Source organism: Phyllobates terribilis, unplaced genomic scaffold, assembly GCF_046119375.1.
Source record: "Phyllobates terribilis strain yellow unplaced genomic scaffold, ASM4611937v1 Scaffold_2__4_contigs__length_985480577, whole genome shotgun sequence".
Taxonomy (NCBI): domain Eukaryota; kingdom Metazoa; phylum Chordata; class Amphibia; order Anura; family Dendrobatidae; genus Phyllobates; species Phyllobates terribilis.
The window spans coordinates 941,992,714-942,019,523 of NW_027362762.1; the positions used below are offsets into that span (position 1 = coordinate 941,992,714).

The window sequence follows — 26,810 nt, forward strand, 5'->3', positions numbered from 1 at the left end:
TGCACACTACAGAAATTTTGCAAAACTACTTTGTGAAATCCTCGTCATATAAAAGTTCTGTATATGAAGAAGAAGAATAATCAGCCTCCTCCTCCAGCTATTATGCCAGACTGCCACATCCTAAAGTTTTCTTACCTCGGATAGAGCTCCCTCCATTGTCTCCCGGTATCCAGGAAAGGGTTATGGAAGAGGAAGTACTTTTGGACACGGTCAGCCTAGGTTGGTCAGGAGGCACTAGAAGAAAGCAGATAAGAGGGTGATGTTTAAGCTCGTCTGATTGACACTTGTACACAGAGCATTGGGGGGAGGCTCCTGCTGCACAGAGAGGTCCGATCAGAGGATCGGTCGAAGGATGATCTTATCGGAAAGATATAGAATAATTGTTTCGATTTTATTGCACAGTGTAGGAAATGAAAGGAGGATAACTAGTATGAGCGCTGGTATACAATTTTTTAAGTTTGACATATAGGGGTCCAAAAAAAAAAAAGTCTCACCTGCATAGCTCCATATGGATAAAAAAGGCCACGGCACGGACCATCAAGGGTACAATTGTGCAGCCACCTATTTTAGCCTACAAGAAGCAGTGTTATTTTGCTTTTTGGGTTTTTACTTTGTTCGTGTAATAAATGGCAAAGCTTTTACTGTTTAGATCACTGTGATTACGGCAATGCCAAGTGTTCTACTTTTTCGCAATTAAAACTATAACAAAACAATAGTTCTTTGCCATATTCTGAGAGCCATTATTTTTAACTTTCTGTTGACTGAGCTGTGTAAAAACTTCTTTTTTTTTTTTTTGCGGGAAGAAATAATATTTTTACCTGTGCCATATAAGGCTTTTTGATTGCTTTTTAAACAGTTTTTGGAATATAAGATGAATCAAAACCAGCAAATGTAGCATTAGTTTTATGTTTTTCTTTCTTTCTTTACAGCATTTACCATGCCAGAAAGTAAAATTGCAATTCTTCAGTTATTCAAAAATAACAATTAAGAGTACTTTTTAATTTTTTTTTTTTTATGAGTCTTTGCGGGTCCACATTTATAAAAATACATATGTATGTACAAAAAGTGCCGCAGTCATACATCATATAAATAATGGATCATTTTAGTAACTGACCCCCTCCATTGTGAATTGTCTTTCCAGGACACAACGATCATGAAATGATTGTAAAAAGTCAGAAAGGAACAATACTGGCAGCGACGATACGTGACGTGAACCCGGTGTTAACAAAGCCTGCAGTCTGTATTCACGATGAACATTGTGTTCTTGGATCAGTACAGATGGCACCTGGCTGACACCTGCCTACAACAACGGGATGGGAGCGCTCTGCAATACCAAGGACTGGGAAATCTGTATATATCACAGCAGGTGAGACCTGATCCATTACCATATAAATAGTCTACTCCACGCGGAGATGACTTTTCTTCTCTTTTATACTTCAGCACATAAACCATCTGAACGGAAAGAAGCAAAACTGCTAAAAAGCTAATTCTGGAGCTCATACTGCTATCACAGGAGATATATTCTCCTATTGTAAGAGATATATTCTTGTATTGGTGAAAAGTTTGGACGCATCTGTTCGTGAAGTGGTTTTCCTTGTTCTTATTGGATTGTGCACATGTAGATTCAGACTGAAGGCAGCAAAATCATGACAGAAACAAGTAGTCAAGAAAAACGTGGGAAACAAACCCCGAAAGTGTTAAGCTTTATTCCCCTTTCCTTTTAATCTGATGACAGCTTTACACCCCAATGGCAGCTCAATTAGTCACAAGGAATGGAGTAGAATCAACAGGTCTGTGTCAACAAAAGATCATCTGTGGAATCGCTGGCCTTCAGAAAGTGTTTGATACCATCAGGTGTGTCTTGCAGAGGCTGTGTTGGTACGCACCTTCCCTATTCCACAACTGTTCTAACCCAAAAAATGGCAAGAACCACTCGGCTCGAGTTAAGAGAAGCGACAGTCCATTATTACTTTATGGCATGAAGTGAATCCAGAAAATTGCTAGAACCTTGAAGGTATCCTAAAGTGCAGTCTCGAAAACAATCAATCGCTATGATGAAAGTGGATCTCATAAGGAACCACTCTAGGAAAAGAAGACCAAGAATGACCTATGCTGCAGAGGATAAGTTCATCAGAGTTACCAGCCTCATAAACTGTAAATTGATAGGACCACAGATAACAACCTCCTTAAAATGATTCACAGATATCAAGTAGCAGGCACATCTCAACATAAACTGCCCAGGAGACAGCGAGAATTAGGCCTTTGTGGTCAAAGTGCTGCAAAGAAACCACTACAGAGGACCGCAAACAAGAAGGAGAGATTTGCTTTGGACAATCCACACAAGGGATGCATTAAAAGAGGCATAGATGCTCATGAGGAGAACATAATTTTACCTCTATACAAGTCATTAGTGCGACCACACTTAGAATACTGTGTACAGTTCTGGTCTCCGGTGTATAAGAAAGACATAGCTGAACTAGAGAGTGTGCAGAGAAGAGCGACCAAGGTTATTAGAGGACTGGGGCTCTGCAATACCAAGACAGGTTATTAGAGGACTGGGGGGTCTGCAATACCAAGACAGGTTATTACACTTGGGGTTATTTAGTTTGGAAAAACGAAGGCTTGGGGTAATCTTATTACTATGTACAAGTATATGAGGGGACAGTACAAAGACCTTTCTACTGATCTTTTTACTCTGAGGCCAGAGACGGGGACAAGGGGGCATCTTCTACGTCTGGAGGAAAGAAGGTTTAATCATAATCACAGACGCGGATTCTTTACTGTAAGAGCAGTGAGACTATGGATCTCTCTGCCGCATGATGTTGTAATGAGTGATTCACTATTAAAATTTAAGAAGGGCCTGGATGCCTTTCTTGAAATAATATTATAGGTTATATATACTAGATTCCTTGATAGGGCGTTGATCAAGGGAACTAGTCTGATTGTCGTCTGGAGTCAGGAAGGATTTTTTTTCCCCAATGTGGAGCTTAGTGTTTGCCACATGTTTTTTTTTTGCCTTCCTCTGGATCAACATGTTAGGCTATGGGTTGAACTAGATGGACTTAGTCTTCCTTCAACCTTAAAAAAAACTAAAACTAAGGACTGAATATTAGATCAGTGAAAATCTGTACTGTTCTCTGATGAGGCAAAATTTGAGATTTTTGATACCAACCATCATGTATTTGTGAGATGAAGAAAAGGTGTATGGATGGCTTCTACTTGTGTGGTGTCCACCGTGAACCATGGAGGTAGAGGTATGATGGTGTGGGACAACTTTGCTGGTGACTCTGTTGGTAATTTATTACAAACTGAAGATATACTTATAGAGCATGGCCACCACAGCATTAGCAGTGACCGTCATCCCATCTGGTTTGCACTTAGTGGGATCAAAATTTTTGCTGCCTCAGTAATCCGATGAAAGGGCTATGTTACAAAGTGGGAGAGGGATGGAGGCTTCGTCAGATGATGTTGCCTCCACAATCTCCCGACTTCAGCCCAATGGAGATGTGTTGGGATGAGTTGGACACATGTAGCACCCTGAGGATTCGGCTGCTACAGGGGTATTACACCTCAAGCCAGAGGTGTGGTATTCCACTCCCGGGTAAGGATGGAGTGTGGAACTGAGCTCAGTAGGCTGCATGCACTACACACATCCCATTTCCGGGGGACAGACCAATGGTACTCCCACTAGAGAAATGTGCAGGTACGACAGTGTCTGTCCCTGGCTGGAGTGGGAGGGGGGGTGGAACATCCCAGTAGTGTAGGGGCAGATAGGGGGAGCAGTCTGGGTAATGCTAGGAGCTCATTGGGTGCTGGTCACCTGAGCTCACACATAGAGGGAGTATATAAGGTGGGAACCATCTTAGAACAGGGTCTTTTGTAGAGGTTTGGTCTGAAAGTCAACAGCCAGTCTTTTGTAGAGGTTTGGTCAGACAAGCAGAGCAGCTCAGCCAGCTCCAAGGCCAAGAGAGTGAGAGAGAGGAGAAAAGAAGGACCCAGAGGGGGAGAAGAGGGAACTCCAAGAACCCAAAATTAGACCAGAGGGTGAAGAGTTGGCACAAGGGTACCGGATCCCAAGCTGGTGGAGGGCACTAATCCTTAGCCAGAGACCGGAGGTCGTGGGCAGGATCTGCCACGACCACCCACTAAATCCACCCGGAAGGCAAACCAAGAATAGGGTCAGGGAACCCAGAGACAAGGGTTTTACCAACAAGAGGCCCGAGGGAGCCGGACTTAGGTGGATCCCTGGTGGGGAAGGCCAGAGAGAAGGACAAGTCAGAAAGGGAGCTCAGGAACACGCTCCAGAATCACCTGGGGGTTGGCCGAGTCCAGGACCTGGTGGACGCAGCACGGCTCGGGTGGTCACTCAAGGCCGGAGTGACCAACACAAAAGCAGTAAGTAAAAACCCTGAACTGCACAGCCCGACTCTGAGTTTCATTACCATCCTCACTGCACCTCCACAACCACCATCCTCTGCAACTGACCCCCTGAGGCTATACCCCTCCCGTTGGGGGTTATACTACCAGAGCTGCACAAACACCACCAGCCTCAGCGGACCCTTCTGCAGCGGCGGCCGTATTGACCGCAAATCAACGGGTGGCGTAGTCGACACTAAAGAACATCCAGTAACATCTGTAGGACTGCCACACACTGAGCTTGACACCCTGGGCACGGACCGGGTCACCGCCACTCGGAGACTACAACCCCCATCTGATCCGGCTCCGGGTATCCCCCAAACAGCACTGGCCCAGGGGGCGCGTCACACACAGTGAAGTGAAAGCAGACAAAAAGTGCTCAGCACCTCTGGGAAATCCTTCAAGACTGTTGGATGCCATTCCAGGTGCTGATATGAACAAGCTGCTGAGAAATACCAAGAGGGTGTAAAGCTGTCATCAGAGTAAAAACAGGGTACCTGAAGGAATCTAAGGTGTAACACATATTCTGGTTTGTGTCACACGTTTCTTTACTCCAAGTCTCCATATACAATAAGTTATATACTTGTACATAGGGGCAGTATTATAGAATATTAAATCCAAAACAGGAGGGAGGGGGCAAAATCTCTATGCAGCATTTGATTGAATTCATAGGAATGAGGAGAAGCTCAGTGATTCATTAAGTCTTTTAGGGGTCATGGTCTCTAGGGTCACTATTCATTTAGCCTCCTGTTGTGATAGGAGTCTCCTGCTATTCCCGCCTCTTGCCCCCAGATGAATCAAATCTATCCCCCTCACTTTTAGCATTCTGGGGTCACAATTATGATGGCTCTAAAAATGGCGGGAATAGTTTTAAGTTCAGAGGTATCAATTACTGATTTGGCCGCCTCAATATCCCGGACATGTTCCTGGTTCCTGATCCGGAGTTCCCTGGAGGGGAGTCCCACATATATTAGGGGGCAGCTACACGTGGCTTAATAGGCCAAAAAAAAACAATGTGTGTGCATAAGATTTCTGACATCTCAAAGCTTTTGCTGATACTGTAAAAAACACAGCTGAAAATTTGCGCAAAAAAACACAGCAAAAACGTAAAGTGTGAACATAGTCTTATAGTAGTTATATTCTTGTACATAGGGGGCGGTATTATAGTAGCTATATTCTTGTACATAGGGGGCAGTATTATAGTAGTTATATTCTTGTACATAGGGGGCAGTATTATAGTAGTTATATTCTTGTACATAGGGGCAGTATTATAGTAGTTATATTCTTGAACATAGGGGGCAGTATTATAGTAGTTATATTCTTGTACATAGGAGCAGTATTATAGTAGTTATATTCTTATACATAGGAGCAGTATTATAGTAGTTATATTCTTACACATAGGAGCAGTATTATAGTAGTTATATTCTTCTACATAGGAGCAGTATTATAGTAGTTATATTCTTATACATAGGAGCAGTATTATAGTAGTTATATTCTTATACATAGGGGCAGTACTATAGTAGTTATATTCTTGCACATAGGAGCAATATTATAGTAGTTATATTCTTGTACATAGGGGGCAGTATTATAGTAGTTATATTCTTGTACATAGGAGCAGTATTATAGTAGTTATATTCTTGTATATAGGGGGCAGTATTATAGTAGTTATATTCTTGTACATAGGGGTAGTATTATAGTAGTTATATTCTTATACATAGGGGCAGTACTATAGTAGTTATATTCTTGCACATAGGGGCTAGTATTATAGTAGTTATATTCTTGTACATAGGGGGCAGTATTATAGTAGTTATATTCTTGTACATAGGGGGCAGTATTATAGTAGTTATATTCTTGTACATAGGGGCAGTATTATAGTAGTTATATTCTTGTACATAGGGGCAGTATTATTGTAGTTATATTCTGGTACATAGGAGCAGTATTATAGTAGTTATATACTTGTACATAGGGGGCAGTATTATAGTAGTTATATTCTTGCACATAGGAGCAGTATTATAGCAGTTATATTCTTGTACATAGGGGCAGTATTATAGTAGTTATATTCTTGTACATAGGGGCAGTATTATAGTAGTTATATTCTTGTACATAGGGGGCAGTATTATAGTAGTTATATTCTTGTACATAGGGGCAGTATTATAGTAGTTATATTCTTGTACATAGGAGCAGTATTATAGTAGTTATATTCTTGTACATAGGAGCAGTACTATAGTAGTTATATTCTTGTACATAGGGGCTGTATTATAGTGGTTATATTCTTGTACATAGGAGCAGTATTATAGTAGTTATATTCTTGTACATAGGGGTCAGTATTATAGTAGTTATATTCTTGTACATAGGAGCAGTATTATAGTAGTTATATTCTTGTGCATAGGAGCAGTATTATAGTAGATATATTCTTGTACATAGGGGGCAGTATTATAGTAGTTATATTCTTGTACATAGGGGGCAGTATTATAGTAGTTATATTCTTGTACATAGGAGCAGTATTATAGTAGTTATATTCTTGTACATAGGGGTCAGTATTATAGTAGTTATATTCTTGTACATAGGAGCAGTATTATAGTAGTTATATTCTTGTGCATAGGAGCAGTATTATAGTAGATATATTCTTGTACATAGGGGGCAGTATTATAGTAGTTATATTCTTGTACATAGGGGGCAGTATTATAGTAGTTATATTCTTGTACATAGGGGCAGTATTATAGTAGTTATATTCTTGTACATAGGAGCAGTGTTATAGTAGTTATATTCTTGTACATAGGGGCAGTATTATAGTAGTTATATTCTTGTACATAGGAGCAGTATTATAGTAGATATATTCTTGTACATAGGGGGCAGTATTATAGTAGTTATATTCTTGTACATAGGAGCAGTATTATAGTAGTTATATTCTTGTACATAGGAGCAGTATTATAGTAGTTATATTCTTGTACATAGGAGGCAGTATTATAGTAGTTATATTCTTGTACATAGGGGGCAGTATTATAGTAGTTATATTCTTGTGCATAGGAGCAGTATTATAGTAGTTATATTCTTGTACATAGGAGCAGTATTATAGTAGTTATATTCTTGTACATAGGGGGCGGTATTATAGTAGTTATATTCTTGTACATAGGAGCAGTATTATAGTAGTTATATTCTTGTACATAGGAGCAGTATTATAGTAGTTATATTCTTGTACATAGGAGCAGTATTATAGTAGTTATATTCCTGTACATAGGGGGCGGTATTATAGTAGTTATATTCTTGTACATAGGGAGCAGTATTATAGTAGATATATTCTTGTACATAGGAGCAGTATTATAGTAGTTATATTCTTGTACATAGGGGACAGTATTATAGTAGTTATATTCTTGTACATAGGAGCAGTATTATAGTAGTTATATTCTTGTATATAGGAGCAGTATTATAGCAGTTATATTCCTGTACATAGGAGCAGTATTATAGTAGTTATATTCTTGTACATAGGGGGCAGTATTATAGTAGTTATATTCTTGTACATAGGAGCAGTATTATAGTAGTTATATTCTTGTACATAGGGGGCAGTATTATAGTAGTTATATTCTTGTACATAGGAGCAGTATTATAGTAGTTATATTCTTGTACATAGGGAGCAGCATTATAGTAGTTATATTCTTGTATATAGGAGCAGTATTATAGCAGTTATATTCTTGTACATAGGGGGCAGTATTACAGTAGTTATATTCTAGTACATAGGGGGCAGTATTATAGTAGTTATATTCTTGTACATAGGAGCAGTATTATAGTAGTTATATTCTTGTACATAGGGGGCAGTATTATAATAGTTATATTCTTGTACATAGGAGCAGTATTATAGTAGTTATATTCTTGTACATAGGGAGCAGTATTATAGTAGTTATATTCTTGTACATAGGAGCAGTATTATAGTAGTTATATTCTTGTACATAGGAGCAGTATAGTAGTTATATTCTTGTACATAGGAGCAGTATTATAGTAGTTATATTCTTGTACATAGGGGGCAGTATTATAGTAGTTATATTCTTGTACATAGGGGCAGTATTATAGTAGTTATATTCTTGTACATAGGAGCAGTATTATAGTAGTTATATTCTTGTACATAGGAGCAGTATTATAGCAGTTATATCCTTGCACATAGGGGCAGTATTATAGTAGTTATATTCCTGTACATAGGAGCAGTATTATAGTAGTTATATTCTTGTACATAGGAGCAGTATTATAGTAGTTATATTCTTGTACATAGGAGCAGTATTATAGTAGTTATATTCTTGTACATAGGGTCAGTATTATAGTAGTTATATTCTTGTACATAGGGGGCAGTATTATAGTAGTTATATTCTTGTACATAGGAGGCAGTATTATAGTAGTTATATTCTTGTACATAGGGGGCAGTATTATAGCAGTTATATTCTTGTACATAGGGGGCAGTATTATAGTAGTTATATTCTTGTACATAGGGGGCAGTATTATAGTAGTTATATTCTTGTACATAGGGAGCAGTATTATAGTAGTTATATTCCTGTACATAGGGGCAGTATTATAGTAGTTATATTCTTGTACATAGGGAGCAGTATTATAGTAGTTATATTCTTGTACATAGGGGGCAGTATTATAGTAGTTATATTCTAGTACATAGAAGCAGTGTAAGAAATAATTGAGCTCTATCATCTTCTTACCTTGAACCTGCAGATTTAGGACAATCTCCTCCAATCCCCAGGTGTTTGAGGCAGAACAGCTGTAATACCCGGAATCCTCTGCTTTCACCGTGCGGATGATAAAGCTTCCGTTGCTGTAGACGCTTCTTCGCCCATCATTCGTTACTAGACTGGGTGTCCCGTTACTACCTCACAGGAAACAAAAATCATAAATTAAAGGAATTACAATCAAAATCCTTCAGGACTGAGGGGTCACATTTATACTGTTCGCCTTTCATACCCTTTCATGCTGGTGGACACAAGCATTGAACCCCCATGCATTAATGGTTGAAGGACTCTGCAACCACCATGTCAGTGAAAGGTACCTGTCTATTGTTAGGTATCTCCTATCGAGGATCCTTTTATATTTTACAGTCGGTAGCAAAACAATTTTGCATGGATTCCTAATAATGAGAAAAAGCCAACCTGGGCTACACTCCTCTCTGTTCAGGAGCCACATGGCAGGTGTCTACGCTCGGTTGCAGGACGCTCATACTTTGTGCCTGTTATTTATACTTTCACAGTTGCATAGTTTAACCTAAAAATTAGTTAAATCTCATCACCGATGGGAAGAACCAAATTGCATTGAGAAGTTTCTAATTCACTTTATTTCTAGCTGAAACCTCTGATGCTGGCAGCTCTGGGTCCTTTAGTAAATGCACCGCTGTCGGCTTAGCTTTAGTACCGCTCTGACAAAAGTAAGAGTTAAAAGACGCTGATAATTCAGTTCTTTCTCTCCGCCAGTGAAATTTTCAGCACTTTATATCGCATCTTAGAAAGCGATAAAGATTCATGACTTTGCATTTCCCTCTTCCGCCTCCTCGAATAAACAGTAAATGATACAGTTAATTTAGCAGTTGGACTGGATATCTGCCATATGCCGCTCATCCATCATATTTGTGAAACCGTTCTTCAGCAGCCGCGTATCGCTCGAACAGATGAATGGCCCCATCTGTCCTAGTGTCGCAGCTGCATTAAAGGAGACGGACGTAGGAATAACGCGCCGTCACTGCGACCACGTTACCTCACAGGCGGACATGACCTGACACCATGCAGAACATGTAACAAAAAGTCAGTGAGGAGGAAGAGATTAGAGAGAAGGGTTTGCTCTTTTTTTTAACCTTGAGAGTGTTCCGGAATACAAGATATAACCCACAGAGCGGAGTGGCGCTGCGGGCCTTCAAACATTGTGTGGGGCCCTCAAATTGCATGTTGGGGTTGTAGAGGACATCATATTGTGTGTGGGGGGCTTCATACTTTGTGGGGGGCTATAGGTGACAGTATATTGTGTGTGAGGGCCCTCAGTGGGATCTGTTGGGGTTCATCATATAGTGTGTTGGGGCTGTGAGGACCATCATACTGTGTATAGGGGCTGTGGGGCCTCCATGCGATATATAGGGGAGCTGTGGGGCCATCATACTGTGAATAGGGGACTGTGTGGCCTCCATACTATATATAGAGGAGCTGATGGGCCATTATACTGTGTATGGGGGTCTGTGGGGCCTCCATGCTATATAGAAGGGAGCTGTTGGGCTATCATACTGTGTATAGGGGGCTGTGTGACCTCCATGCTATATATATATGGGAGCTGTTGGGTTATCATACTGTGTGTGGTGGGCGGTGGGGCCTCCACGCTTGTGAAGAGCTGAGGTTGTGGGTTGTAATAATCACCTAGGCAGGTTAACAATGCAACTATTTTTTATTCCTTATATCCATGGTTTTACAACAACTCGAGGTAAATGGCCAAAATACATTGCCCCCAGTCCACAAGATCCCCTCCCCAGGGTGGTTGTTCCACTGCCTTTGCACCAGGTGGTACTCACTGTCTCCCAACTTTTGGTTGGGCCACAGATTTCGTATCTCCACCCAGTATTGTCTGCAGTCACAGTCCACGCTCCTCCCGATGACAGATAAAACAATAGAAGCACAGGTATCCAGTAGCATCAGTCCTTAAGAAAGTTCATCAAATCCAGACGACAGATCCCACAACTGTAGCACGCTTATCCAGCCCAGTCGGAAACGAATCTCTAAACTCCATAGGCCGTCACTCCATAGGCTGTTCATCCATGGGCTCTAGGACCTCAGCCTAGATCCTCTCCTTTCAACGTCATTCCACACTCTCCCACTACACAGATGGCTTCTTTTCCTCCCTCCCTGGGTTCAGCCCCCTGAATGGCAGAAGTTTTCACACACTCCCCCAAAAGCTAATTGTGCATTGGTGGAAGTTTTTTTTGTCAGGTGGAACCCATCACCTGGGACTGCATGTTAGACCCCCTGTGGTGACGGCTCCCTTGGGTCTACTATCCCCATCCACACAATGAGCCTAGTGGGTGGGAGAACAATATTTGAAGCCCCTGAGACACTAACGAGATTAATGGAATGATTGCTTTACATTTACCTTTAGTGATCTCCTGTCTTGTGTCTGACCTTATGTATACATAAGATCCAACCAGCACATCTTCCTCTGCTTACTGTCACTGAATGGAAACATTAATTCCTGAAGCTGAACACTTTCCAAGTGAAATTAGTGCACTTAAAACTGACGAGTAAGCAAATTTCTAATAAAACAACAATAAGATTCATGGGACCATTGCTCCGTGCTGGAAAAAGTCTGCATTCCTTACAGCCGCAGACTCCGCTCTACATGCATTGGTACAATAGTCTTTAGAACAAGGCCAGCTCCTCACAATGCTTTGTATAGGGAAGCAGTGGGGCCATCATACTGTGTATAGGGAACTGTAGGTTTTCCATGCTATATATAGGGGAGCTGTGGGGCCATCATACTGTGTATAGGGGGCTGTAGGGCCTCCATGCTATATAAAGGGGAGCTGTTTGGCCATCATACTCTGTGGGGAGCATTCAGGGCATAATGTTATGGGAGTAATTATTATTATTATTTATTATTATAGCACCATTTATTCCATGGCGCTTTACATGTGAGAAAGGGGTATACATAGCGAAAACAATTACAATAATCTTGAGCAAAACGTGACGGTGACTGGTACAGGAGGACCCTGCCTGCGAGGGCTCACAGTCTACAAGGGATGGGTGAGGATACAGTAGTTGAGGGTAGGGCTGGTCGTGCAGCTGTATGGTGGAGCGGTGGTTACTGCAGGTTGTGGGGTTGTCGGAAGAGGTGGGTCTTCAGGTTCCTTTTTGCAGGTTTCCACGGTAGGATAGAGTCTGATATGTTGGGGTAGAGCGTTCCAGAGTAGGGGGGATGCACGGGAGAAATCTTGTATGCGATTGTGGGAAGAGGAGATAAGAGGGGAGTAGAGAAGGAGATCTTGTGAGGATCGGAAGTTGTGTGCGGGTATGTACCGGGAGACTAGGTAGGAGGTATATGGAGGAGACACGTTGTGAATGGCTTTGTATGCCATGGTTAGGGTTTTGAACTGGAGTCTTTGGGTAATGGGTAGCCAGTGAAGAGATTGACAGAGAGGAGAGGCCGGGGAATAGCGGGGGGACAGGTGGTTTAGTCGGGCAGCGGAATTTAGGATAGATTGGAAGGGTGCGAGAGTGTTGGAAGGGAGGCAACAGAGCAGGAGCTTGCGGGACTGAGGAGAGTGGACAGCCATTGACATTGATAGATAGGTCAGTTGGGGGGGTTGAGTGAGATGGTGGAAAGATGATGAAGTCTGTTTTATCCATGTTAAGTTTTAGAAATCTAGCAGAGAATAAGGATGAGATAGCGGACAGACATAGAGGGATTTTGGTTAGTAGGGAGGAGATATCGGGTCCAGAGAGGTAGATCTGTGTGTCATCGGCATAGAGGTGATACTGAAAGCCATGAGACTCTATGAGCTGTCCCAGGCCTAAGGTGTAGGTGGAGAATAGCAGGGGTCCTAGAACTGAACCTAGGGGAACACCGACAGATAGGGGGCGAGATGAGGAGGTGTGGTGTGTGAGTGGGAGACTCTGAATGTCCAGTCTGTTAGGTATGAGGAGATCCAGGATAGGGCCAAGTTCGTGATGCCGAGAGATGAGAGAGTCTGTAGTAAGAGGGAATGGTCCACTGTGTCGAAGGCAGATGACAGGTCCAGGAGGAGAAGGACAGAGTAGTGTCGCTTGGATTTGGCGGTCAGTAGGTCGTTGGTGACTTTAGTCAGTGCAGTTTCAGTAAAATGGTGCGGTAGGAAACCAGATTGTGGCGGTCGAAGAGGGAGCAGGAGGAGAGGTGGGAGGACAGTTCAAAATGGATGTGTTGTTGAGTAGTTTTGACGCATAGGGGAGAAGTGATATGGGGCGATAGCTAGTCAGAGAGGAAGGGTCAAGGGAGGGCTTTTTGAGGATAGGTGTGATTGAGGCATGTTCGAAGCATGAGGAGAAGACACCAGTTGTTAGTGACAGGTTGAAAACGTGGGTTAGGGTTGGGATGAAAATAGTGGTAAGGTTGAGGATGAGGTGGGACGGGATGGGGTCAAGTTCACAGGTGGTGAGGTGTGATTTGGAGAGTAAAGAGGAAAGTTGATCTTCCGTAATGGTGGAGATGGTAGTTTTGGAGGAGGAGGGTTGAGTGGATATGAGGAGGGGCTGTGGGGACTTTAGGCAAACACTTTGTATGATGGTGTCAATCTTCTGCTTGAAAAATGAGGCAAAGTCTTCGGCTGAAATAAGAGGAGAGGGAGGAGACACTGGGGGGCGGAGGAGAGTATTGAAGGTGTTGAATAGTTGTTTGCGGTTGGGAGACAGGGAGAATATGAGAGATGAGAAGTATGTTTGTTTTGCTGCAGTGAGTGTGGACTTGAAGGTAGTGAGGAACTGTTTGAATGCGGTGAAGTTCTCATTGGAGTGGGACCTTTTCCATCTACGCTCAGCAACCCAGGACGCCCATCGCAGTTCTTTAGCTAGGCTAGTGTGTCAGGGTTGTCTGTTTATTGTGCGAGCTTTGGTATGTGTGAGGGGGTGACCGAATTGAGAGCTGCAGCTGTTGTGGTGTTGTATAAAGTGGCAGCAACGTCTGCATCGTGTAAGGAAATAATGTCAGTAAGAGGGAGAAGGGATTCAGAGAGTGAGTGCAGGTCAAGGTGTTTAAGATTTCTACGAGGGTGTGCAAGTTGGTGGAGTGGGGATTGAGGACCTGGAGAGGAGAGGGTAGAGAATGTAAGTAGGTTGTGGTCAGAAAGAGGGAGGGGTGAGTTAGAGAGGTTAGACAGGGAGCAGAGACGGGTGAAGATGAGGTCCAGAGTGTGGCCATCTTTATGGGTGGTTGCGGAAGACCACAGAGTAAGGCCGAAGGAGGAAGTGAGGGATAGAAGCTTAGAGGCAGTTGAGAGGGAAGTGTCAATGGGGATGTCGAGGTCGCCAATGAGGATAGTGGGGATGTCAGTAGAAAGGAAATGAAGTAGCCATGTGGTGAAGTGGTCAAAGAAGGTGGTGGCTGACCCTGGGGGACAGTAAATGACAGCCAGTTGGAGGTTGGAGGGGAAGTAGATGTGCACAGAGTGCACCTCAAAAGAGGGGAGAATAACAAAAGGCAGCAGTGAGATTTGGGTGAAGGAGCAGTTATCTGATAGGAGGAAACCTACTCCTCCACCATGCTTGCCATTGGAGCGGGGGGGGGATGGGAAAGATGGAATCCACCGTACGGAATTGCAGCAGGAGATGCCGTGTCGGATGGGGTGAGCCAGATTTCAGTGATGCCGAGGAAGGAAAGCTTGGTAGTGATGAAGAGATCATGAAAGTAGGAAAGTTTGTTGCAGACGGAGTGAGCGTTCCATAGAGCTCCTGTTAGAGGGACTGCGGAAAGGGGGGCCTTGGTGGATGGGTATAATGTTAGAAGGGGTGCGAGAATTTGTGAAAGATCGTGGGTAGTAGGTGGAAGTGACTGTGGGGATCTGGTGAGGAGGACCAGGATTTGGGGAGATATCGCCAGCAGTGAGGAGGAGCAGAGAAAGTACTAGTAGGTGGGAGCAGGAGAGGGCATGAGGTGGCTGTCTGTGTTTTAAGACACAGGGTAGAATGTAGAAGAATAATTCTGAGGAGGAGGTGAGATGAATGGGGAGGATGGAGGGAGAAATGAAGAGTTCATTACTAGGTGTAGGGATTAGGGATGGTTGTAAAAAGTGAAGGATTAAGGGGGTGAGAGTGAAAACAAACACAAACATTGTTTACTGTGACATAGTATCCCGTTCCCTTCTGTTCCCTTCATGTTCAATTCAGGTATAATTCAAATCTCACACTTAAGCAATGGACACAGACTAAAGTTTAACAGACTCATAGTTCACAATATATTTATTACAGAATGCATTCAGCTGTGAACCAGCTGATTAAGGCTGAGCCACATGCTGGATATTCAAAGGCCAATTAAACAGTCATAAATAAGAGTGGGGGGTAGTAGTTGTTATTTGAAAAACGTACCATTAGTTTATAGGAGCAGGGAGGTAGAGAGAAATCAGCATCAAAATTGGGATGGGAAAGCTTGGTCACATACCATTAGTATATAGGAGCAGGGAGGTAGAGAGAAATCAGCATGGAAATTGGGATGGGAAAGCTTGGTCACGTACCATTAGTATATAGGAGCGGGGACGTAGAGCGAAATCAGGATGGAAATCGGGATGGGAAAGCTTGGTCACATACCATTAGTATATAGGAGCAGGGAGGTAGAGAGAAATCAGCATGGAAATTGGGATGGGAAAGCTTGGTCACGTACCATTAGTATATAGGAGCGGGGACGTAGAGCGAAATCAGGATGGAAATCGGGATGGGAAAGCTTGATCACGTACCATTAGTATATAGGAGCAGGGAGGTAGAGAAAAATCAGCATGGAAATTGGGATGGGAAAGCTTGGTCACGTACTATTAGTATATAGGAGCAGGGAGGTAGAGAGAAATCAGCACGGAAATCGGGATGGGAAAGCTTGGTCACGTACCATTAGTTATAGGAGCAGGGACGTAGAGAGAAATCAGCATGGAAATCGGGATGGGAAAGCTTGGTCACGTACCATTAGTACATAGGAGCAGGGAGTAATTATACTGTGCTGATGTTACTGTAGTGGCGGCATACCTTCCTGGAACCACTGTCATAATGTGAGAGTGAGGGGGGACTGTGCGGGGAGTTCACTGTGGGGGTATCATGCAGTATGGGGGGCATATTATTAGGGCATTATACTCGATAAGAGCCATGAAAGGGGTATAGTAGTGTGAGAGAGCACTAAGGGGCTTCAGTATTGCCATAATTATCTTGTATCAGCTGTCACATCTGTCCCTCTCCCTGATTTTAATAGTTTAGAGGTATGACGCCACCTACTCCGCCAATTGTATTTATTTTTTGGTGGGGGTGGGGTGGGATTTAGGACTTTTGCTTGGGGGCCCTGTGATTTCTATATACGCCACTGGAGATCCCGAGATCCCATGAGCTAATGTGCCCAGAGTTGTCACTTACTATTTGCATAATACCACATAGACGTGGTCTTTTAGATGACATGGGACCTGTCAAAACCTAATAGATGCTCTATTGATCCCATCAGAAAGGACCAGGCTGTCGAAAAAGCAGGAGCTCTATGTCACCATAAAACTGGGATTTCTCTCGATATCGATTCAGAGCTGACAGATTACCCATATATTACTCTCTACTAAAACCTGATTGTGCAATACAGTGACACCTGATTGAAGTTGAAGCAGAGGTCACAAGCTCAGTGATATATAATGGCAATAATTGATTTGGTATGGTCACAGAAAACCCAAGGAGAAGGCCCCGGCTCTGAAACTACAATAGTCAAGTGGAAGACAATATGGAGTTTACTTTGGAGCAATCACTTCCCAGGAGGGTCTATTTATTTTGGTTCCCTAATAACCTATTAGATCTTAGGTCTACCAGATTAGCAGGGGAAGGGGTGGACTTTGACTTTTGCACATTTGGTTCATGGTTACCTTTCCTTCATCCATTTGATTGTAGGGGAAGGGTCTCCAACAGCTTTGCAGGGCAGAACAATATCCCTCATCCACGGCGTTGTCACGGTCCCACTGAAGGTTAAAATTCGAGCAGGGGCTGTTGAGGAAAATAAAATGTTAGAGCTGCTACAGTTTTCAACAGAGGATCTATGTATTCATATAGGAAGATCGAGATGGTACCTACAAGGAGCTCTCTATCTGCATTTACACCACAGTAAATGTTAGGCGGGGAGGAGGGGGGGGGGAGATGAAGCTGGAGTTTTTCCTCCCGTTTTCTCTTTTCCTGGATCAGTGAGTATTCTTCTAATACAGTGGGTACGGAAAGTATTCAGACCCCTTTAAATTTTTCACTCTTTGTTTCATTGCAGCAATTTGGTAAATTCTAAAAAGTTCATTTTTTTTTCATTAAAGTACACTCTGCACCCCATCTTTACTGAAAAAAAAACAGAAATGTAGAAATTTTGCAAATTTATTAAAACAGAAAAACTGAAATATCACATGGTCATATGTATTCAGACCCTTTGCTCAGTATTGAGTAGAAGCCCCCTTTTGAGCTAGTACAGCCATAAGTCTTCTTGGGAATGATGCAACAAGTTTTTCACACCTGGATTTGGGGGTCCTCTGCCATTCTTCCTTGCAGATCCTCTCCAGTTCCGTCAGGTTGGATGGTGAACGTTGGTGGACAGCCATTTTCAGGTCTCTCCAGAGATGCTCAATTGGGTTTAGGTCGGGGCTCTGGCTGGGCCAGTCAAGAATGGTCACAGAGTTGTTCTGAAGCCACTCCTTTGTTATTTTAGTTGTGTGCTTAGGGTCATTGTCTTGTTGGAAGGTGAACCTTCAGCCAAGTCTGAGGTCCAGAGCACTCTGGAAGTATCTGTACTTGGCCGCATTCATGTTTCCTTCAATTGCAACCAAAAAAAAAATAAAAAACACAAATTTTGAGCTTGGTTTAAAATGGTATACATGCAGCACATAGATGCATGTGTCACAATGGCCATGAATCAGAAAAACCTACAAGAAGCAAAATTCAAATAAATCCTGCTGTAAATAAATAAAAAGCAAGTGCATTTAAATAAAATAGGGTTCTGAGTAACACTGTTTTTGATTTTGATTGCATTCTGTGCAATCCTGGGTGTGGCCTCCCTTGTCTAGAGCTGGACAACACATTTAAAAAGCATCCCTTGGCTTGTGTTCCTAGTTTGGGACCAGGGCCTCAGTCTGCCCTTATTCACACAGAGGTCAACTTTGACACATGGTAAGGTTTTTAATATTAGACAGAGTAGGTTCTACGCCGAACGGATTCACCTTGTCGCTAGTGGGATAGCCTTCATACTATTTTTGATCAAAAACAGTGTTACTAAGAACCCTATTTAATTTAAATGCACTTGCTTTTTATTTATTTACAGCAGGGTTTATTTTCATTTTGCTTCTTATTGGTTCTTCAATTGCAACCAGTTATCCTGTCTCTGCAGCTGAAAAACAACCCCATAGCATGATGCTGCCACCACCATGTTTCACTGTTGGGATTGTATTGGGCAGGTGATGAGCAGTGCCTGGTTTTCTCCACACATACCACTTAGAATTAACACCAAACAGTTCTATCTTCATCTCATCAGACCAGAGAATCTTATTTCTCATAGTCTGGGAGTCCTTCATGTGTTTTTGACTAAACTCTATGCTAGCTTTCATGTGTCTTGCACTGAGGAGAGGCTTCCATCGGGCCACTCTGCCATAAAGGCCCGACTGGTGGAGGGCTGCAGTGATAGTTGACTTTGTGGAACTTTCTCCCATCTCCCTACTGCATCTCTGGAGCTCAGCCACAGTGATCTTAGGGTTCTTCTTTACCTTTCTCACCAAGGCTCTTCTCCACGATTGCTCAGTTTTTCTTGACGGCCCGGTCTAGGAATACTTCTGGTGGTCCCAAACTTCTTCCATTTAAGGATTATGGAGGCCACTGCGCTCTTAGGAACCTTGAGTAATGCAGAAATTCTTTTGTAACCTTGGCCAGATCTGTGCCTCTCCAAAATTCTGTCTCTGAGCTCCTTGGGCAGTTCCTTTGAGCTCATGATTCTCATTTGGTCTGACATGCACTGTGAGCTGTGAGGTCTTATATAGACAGGTGTGTGCCTTTCCAAATCAAGTCCTATCAGTTTAATTAAACACAGCTGGACTCCAATGAAGGAGTAGAACAATCTCAAGGAGGATCACAAGGAAATGGACAGCATGTGACTTAAATATGAGTGTCTGAGCAAAGGGTCTGAATACTTATGACCATGTGACATTTCAGTTTTTCTGTTTTAATAAATTTGCAAAAATTTCTACATTTCTGTTTTTTTTCAGTCACGATGGGGTGCAGAGTGTACTTTAATGAGGAAAAAAAATGAACTTGTTAGAATTTACCAAATGGCTGCAATGAAACAAAGAGTGAAAAATGTAAAGGCGTCTGAATACTTTCCGTACCCACTGTAAATCTGCAGAAAAGCATTCAAAAACCCTACATTTCTCCTACTACACTTAAATCAAATGGCTAAGGCTAGTGTTAAGCAAAAAGATTTGCAGGCCCTGGTCCAATGGCCACAACGGTAGTCCTCCTACCTATTGGCATCCCTGGCGCCTCGTCTGATTAGTAGGCCAGCCATGACCCCATGGGTGCGTGGTGCTCCAGCGATGATGTACTAGTTAAAAGAGGTGCCAGGGATACAGCCAGGTAGTAGAAGATTTGCAGGACTCGGAGGTTATGCGTTACCAGTGTGGCTGCTAGAGGGTCTTGAAAATCTTTTTTGCTCACCTCTAGCCAAGACCATACATTCATGATTGTAAATAAGGAAAAAATCCAAGGGTGTGTTACGCATGCACGTGGTTCGTGGACCCACTGTGCCACGGGGCAAGGCTTACTTAGGAGGGGCGTAATTAAGTGGCTACCTGGTGTTCACTGGAGCTTCTGATGGTGGAGTCAGGCTTGAGCGGCAGGTAGCCGCCAGGTACCACTCCTAGACGGTCCCCGATACTGCAGCTGCTGGCCCCAGGGGCCAGGTACGCAGACACAAATAAGACTCAGACTCCGTTCAGAATAAAAGGTTCTGGATCCTCTGCAGAATGGTTACTGACACGAACATGGGCTCCGTTCAGACTACTAGGTTCAGGATCTACGGGTTTACGGATACTGACACAAAGTCTCAGACAGGGTAGATTTGGAGACTGTTATGACAGTCCGGATACAGGGAATACTAGGATAGGCACACATTCAGATACACAGGTCTCAGATACAGGCTCAGGTACTGTCCACACACGGACCGGGGGACGAGGTTCAGGACTGCCTGCACAAGGACCAGGGACTCAGGTTCAGGACACTGGCCATACATGGACCAGGGGACCTCACAACTCACTAGTAGAACACTATACTACCTAATGATTTAATGTTGCTTGGTGCCTACTTATTGGGGAGGGTGCCTTTCAAACAAGATGCCTCCCAGCTATTGTCTGGAAGTCATTTTGCAAGTGTACTCTTATACTAAATGCCTCCCAGCTAATGGCTGTGGGCATTTAACTATGTGCATCGCCACCGGTAACTGCAGCACACACAACACATGAAGACAGGAACCACGCCACGCAGCCGGGGCCATGGGTATGCCGGCATCCCTGCATGGAGTAGGAAGGAGAACCATGCAGGGTCACCGGCAATAGCGTTACAGGGTGAGTGCATTCTTCCCTTCATCATATGAAACTTGAGCGTTTTGCCTGTTGAGACTGAGATGGAGGTGTGCCAACAGACTCCACTCAAGGGCTAGCTTGTGGAGAATGCGACTCATTCATTCTCAAGTTCATTGATAAAAATCCAACCTATTTGACTTTATTTTAGAAATATATTTACAGGGGTGTCAGGCACTGAGATTCCAGATTCATATAATATTTCATTGGCGTTCATGGAGGGCTTTTATCTAAAGTTCTCGATTAGAAACTTTTAGTCACAAGCCACCAGTCACCAGCATTAAGGTCAGACTTCCTCTGCATACACGCAAACTTGTAGTATACACAAAAAAAAAAAGAACACAAAGAAGAGGAACGAAAGAAACACTAATGGCCGATAATGGTCGATTAAAGTGACAGTGAAGGTATAAACTTCTACTCCAAACAGCTCAAGCATATTATGAAACCATTCATCTCAGGCTAAATTTGCTTTTTATTATCCAGAGGGCGATTCTCTGCACAAGAACGTCCTTGAAGACAGAAAAAAAGGAAACCAGATGCTGGTTATCTTCAGGCTTTGTTACACAGTACAAGGGGGGTCAGTGGATCTTTGTCGAAATGTCCAAAATTTTAATTTCTTTAGATTAAAACAGGAGCATGAATTATTTAGTGTGCCGCCACCTCTGGCTCCTGCACACGTCCGTCCTTTCTCCGTCTCATAGGGGACTGGACTTTCTTACCCTTCTTTGCAAATTGCTCACACAATAGGGAGCTGGAGCTTGGAAATAAAGCATGAGGACATTAGTGCCCTGCCGGTGGTGCTACTGTATGGTCAGTAATTCATCATATTCACAGTAATAACACTGCCCGTAACAAATCTCATTAATTACACCTTATTTGCCCCAGTGACACTTTGATAGACTGTCTGCCCTGAAATTAATTTAGTATGGTCTGCAAGCTTGGAGAAACCTTCTATATTTTTGGCTACTGTTGCTGCACACCAGAAAAAAACTTTTTTCTATGTTTTTTCAGGATACATGGATGTCATGTCCCTTCTGTGGGACACCTCTGTATGAGCCACTCTCTCGGTCTGACCACCTTGTCATACTAAATTTGTCCTTGAAGTACCACTCCGGTGTTTTGTTTTTTTTGTAAATTTCACCACTGTTTAGGTATCAGTAATGTACGCTCCATGTGTGGCAAAATACTTACCAGTCGCCGTCTTCTGCAGTTTTCAGCTTTGCTCCGCTTTACTTCTGGGCTCGTGACCGCAGTTGTGACGTTCCGGATCACTCCAGTGTTTGCGGTGTGGACTGGAAGTCATTTTCACTGTAAAGCTGAGACTCCGAACGAGGTTCTACGTTGGGAGTGATTTCTGGCCAGTCAGAGCTGCAGTCACAAGATCGTGGAGTGGACGCGGCGCAGCACTAGAAACAGCAGAAGACGGCGACCTATAACTCAATGTCTGACCATTTAACAAGCCTAGCCAAATGGCTTAGATATTAGGCCAAACCGGAGTCTTCTACAAGAAGAAAATACATCACAAAGAGACATGTTAAAGAGTTGGATGTTGAATTATAGAGTGGCGGCCTCCAAAAGGAAACACTAGAGAGCTAGCTTTCTCCCTCCTGGATGGGAACTGATTTGTATATGACGCGCCCCCTGGGCTGTGGGGTACCCGATGCCGGGCCAGTAGATGCTGGGGGATGTCACAGTGGCGGTGACCCGGTCCGTGACCCAGGGTGGTCAATAAAAAGGGGTTATTGATAGGGGATTTATAGTGATTGTATAAAGTTTGTGACACCACCTGTGGTATGCGGCTAAGGGAGCCGCCGCTGCGGAGCAGGTCCTCTGGAGCTGATGTTACTGCAGCAGGGATGGTTTGGCTCTCCACAGGTAGAGCTTAGCTCCAGGGCAGTGTAGATGTTATGGGTTATGCTGGGCGTTGTAGTGCAGGGGTTGATGGCGCAGCAATAATCAGTGCACAACTTAATGGCGGTTTCCTCTTATCTTTACTGGTGGTGATTAGACAAGCCGGGACTAGGGTACTGGCTAGAAGTGGAAGTCCGGGCAGCCTGGAAGCAAGTAGAGAATCCTCCTTGCCAGGTGAAGTTGGAGGCCTTCCCTTTCCACTAACTCTTTGGCCCTGCTGCTTATAGCTGTGCTGCGGCCCTCGTCCCTGAGTGTAACGTTTCTGTGCTCACCCGTATGACAGGCAGCTCGGGCCTTGCTGATGCGTCGCTCCCACGTGGCGGTGCTGGGCCCTGCGGTGCTGCTGAGCCTCTGGGCGTCTGCTGGGGCCAGGAAACCTGCAGTCTCCTGCCCTCCGGTTTCTACTGCTGGGCCTTCGGTGCCCCACAACCTCGGACTCCGGTTTCCGGTTCTTCTGTGCTGGTTCTTCTGGGATGAGCTGCCGCGCAGCTCCAGTCCCCAGCTCCTCTCTCTTCGACGTCCTCACTTCAACTCCTCACTCTAAGACTAACTAACCCCGCCCCCAGATCCCAGTTGCCAAGGGGAGGAACTCCCCTTGCTGGTCTGGAGCCAGGAAAGTGATGCATGCTTAGTAAAACCTGATTAGGGGACTCCTGCTTGCTTCCAGGCATGGCATCACCTCTTGTGAGGGAGGCAATGCCACTGTGGCAACCGGACCCCTGGGGTGCCACATATACCCTTTTCCAAGACAGCGTTGCCTGACCCATAAGTCTCCCTATGTCAACACAAGAAGAAACTGTATCCCCTAGAATGAAGTGCAGTACAGAATGGGCCACGTGCCAGTTCTTCCAAGATCTAGTGCCTAGATCTTGGGGGAACTGACACTTGGCCCATGCTGTGCTGCGCTCAATTCTTGCTCTGCAGCTGCCGTCTCTCTGCTGTGCTGTTCACTGGGATCCTATCCTGTTGCTGAACCGCTCCATTAGCCCCGACTGAGAATTCAGGTAGTTGCCATTTATACAGCTATATCGGATCCTCATTGCTTTATTCTGCTAATGCTGTGCCTCCTGACATACCCTGCTCTGCTACTTCGCTGGGCTCTACTACATTTTCACTGTGTGCCTCTGCAAATACTCAGCTCAGCTATATAGCTGGGCTCTTCCACATAGCCACTAAAATCCTCCTGGCATACCCAGGAGCTCTGCTAAATTGTGCCTTCTGACATACCCAGCCTTACTACTTCACTGGTCTCTGCTGCCTTGCCACAACGTGCCCCCTGACATACTGAACTTTGCTATATCTCAGGACTCTGCCACATTACTGAACTCTGCTACATCTCTTCAGTGAGCTTTCTAATCTACTCACCTCTGCCACTACTGCTTTACTCTTCCAAATGCCATCCTTTCTCTACAGCCGCTGTAATTCCAGCTGGACTACCCTGTTGCCCTCTCGTCACTTGTCCGTGCTGAATTCCAACTGCTCTTCTGAATCAAGAGCTTCGAGACTCCTCCTCACTGTCTCATCAGCAGGACCTGCTTGTGTCATGTCTGCCTCCGTCACTAGACGCCGCCATAGTCATTCTGTGGGCAGCACTGGTGACTGATGACACCTCAGGACCAGAATCTCTAGGCTCTGTACATCCACTAAGATTATTGTGGCTGGGACATGAAGTGCTGTCCAGTCTGGCAGTATGGATGTGTGTGCTATCTAGCTGAAGTAATCAGCTCCCTGCTTCGGCCTATTGGAAAGCACTACACCCTATTAAAGCTCCCAGCTTACTGCTGGAAGCAACCATATATAGTTTTGTCGGCTCTGGTTCAGTCCTGTGGTCTCAGCTCCTGCCTCATGTTTTATTATGTCCTTGTAGTCTGACCATGGACCATTTCCTGACCATTCTTTTGCTTGCTGATTTTGTACAGTATGATCCTCCTGGTTGTAACCTGGCTATCCCTGCCAGCCTGCACCACTGGCCAGCAGCTTACTCTGTGGCTCCAGCCCAAAGGCCACTGTTTAAGTCCAGATACCTGTATAGGGACTAAAGGGTGAAGGCCAGGGTAAACCTTGTAGCCTGTGCGTGATAGTCATTTTTAGAGCTACGTAACACTCACCAAGTGAGGCCTACCAGCAGCACAGTCTATGGTTGTAGCCTTCGAGGCCCTTAGGTGGAATTTGTTTGAGTAGATAAATCATTTAGGGCCCAGGAAAGAAAATCTACAACAGCAGTTTGCAAATATGACTTGTTTGTTCAGGCCTGTTTGCAGATTGTTGGATCATGTTAGGGGCTGTGAAGACTCCGGCACCAAGACCATTTGCCAAGTATATAAAATATCAGAGATAATAAGTATGGCAAACGCTTCCGGTTATGAGGTTCTCAAACTTCAATGACTTTTTTAGGATATGAATGTGAATTTATCTATCAGCAAGGCTTGTCTAATGATACAGGGCTCTGCAAATTAATTGAAACCCGTAAGTAAATGTTAAAGTATACTGCATGTCCAGATTTGTCTAATATTAAGCTCATTTTTTGTTTTAATCCCGTGAAGATGTAGCCATTTTTGTTATTTTTTTTCCGCCTTTAACTTTTTTATTTTTTCATGGACATAATGATTTAAATTTTTATATTTTTTGACTTGTTAAAAATATTTATAAATATTATTTTACATATTTTAATAGTCCCCTTAGGCAAGTTGAACCTGCGATCCATCGTTTGATCATCTATGCAATACACTGCGATACACTGCGGCTTTATAGGTGTAAAAATATGGCACACAAAAGAGGCCTTCAGTAGGTCCCCATCTGCCATGGCGATAACATCCGCGCTTTGGGGCTGGTGATGGTTGTTTGAAGGGACACCTCTTTGTTTCCAACCCTTTAAAGCACAGCACTTTTTCTCACTACATGACAGGCAGCTTTTCTTTATTCGCGCCACACTCGATGACAACTTTTAGCACCACACACACCTTACATCGATATATTTATGAACTTTTTAAAGCCTAAAATCTGGACCAGTAAGCCCAATAACAGGACTGGCTGGGAATTGCCTCCAAGACATCAACCTTTAGACGGAGTTTGCACAAGCTTCATCTCTTTTTTCCGTTCTGAGCGTGCAATTCCCTTGTCCAAAATGAAGCCTGATTCATTATTGTGGGGGGCTTTACTTGTAGCAGGCATCAGGCCCACTTACTGATCTGTAAACCCCATCTATGGTAATGTATAGCACTGCCAGGAGGACCGACCATTGCATAGGAAATATCATCAACCGAAATTTGAAGAGTAAAACAAGTTTGGAGCCATCAATCATAAATAGTGAATTGCACCTAGAGCTTGTTGGCAACTTGTATTGCATCATTTAACCTATTTTGGGAAAGTGGTATTTTCAGCCTTAAGGGGGTTGTCTTACCAAGATAACCTCCTTTAAACCAAGCTGTTGCCAGCAGGGTTGAGTAGCTATGTGGAAACATTTTATAATTTCTCAAAAGAGATAGCAAAACTTTTACAAAGCTAGGGACTTGCATACAGGAATATTTTATGCTGAAGTAGTGGAAATTTATAGAAGGTGTTTAGAAGGAGGCTTAAGTTGAGCCTGGCAAGGCTGGAAATCAGCAGCAAGGCCCACCACAGAAACTGCTTCGATGGTCAAACAGAGGCCTTAGTCAGCAATGAAGTGGGCAAAGGACTAAGGGACAGCAATGGGCCAGTGAGAAAGTGTTGAGGTGATGTAGTACCAAGGAAAAAAATTGCACAGAAGTAGAGAGGTCCACAAGTGAGTGGCTTAAGGGCGGGTGGAAATGGAAGTAATCCCAATGTGAGGTAAGAGACCTCTTGGTGGAATGGATCCTGGGTCAGAGAGACATTTTCCATTGTGTGCTTGATCCCTGACCGCCTGCCCCTTTTATTGTCAGTTGACCTGGCCATGGACGAGGACTTCCCTGTCTTGATGGCTACTGGTTATGACGTCTTGGTCTTGGCAGTTACAAACGTGGTTTTGGGGTCCCATTGGAGGTATGAAGAAGCCTTTCTTTGACTAACATTGATATGGATGGTGTTATCCCTGCTGTAAGGGTGCAAATTCATGCAAGTAGGGGGTTAGATGCTACCGATCAAGACCTCCATTGTAAGTACTGTAATATTTGTGAAGGTCAAAGAACTTTATTATGAGTGTGTTATAATA

At 43.8% G+C, this 26,810-nt stretch overlaps 1 protein-coding gene across 3 annotated transcripts in view; it reads right to left on the reverse strand.

The window, feature by feature from the left end:
* Nucleotides 1-26,810, reverse strand: part of DSCAM (DS cell adhesion molecule) — a 673,153-nt gene that overhangs the window by 146,643 nt on the left and 499,700 nt on the right. For 2 of the 3 annotated variants that reach the window (XM_073668460.1, XM_073668459.1), the window contains exons 22-24: nt 17,000-17,117; nt 9,111-9,274; nt 136-234 (exon numbers count right to left, since the gene is read on the reverse strand). In XM_073668460.1, the coding sequence (XP_073524561.1) occupies nt 136-234; nt 9,111-9,274; nt 17,000-17,117 (381 nt within the window). Of the gene's footprint in view, nt 1-135; nt 235-9,110; nt 9,279-16,999; nt 17,118-26,810 lie in introns of those variants that run through there. The other variant, XM_073668461.1, reaches the window with a different exon arrangement.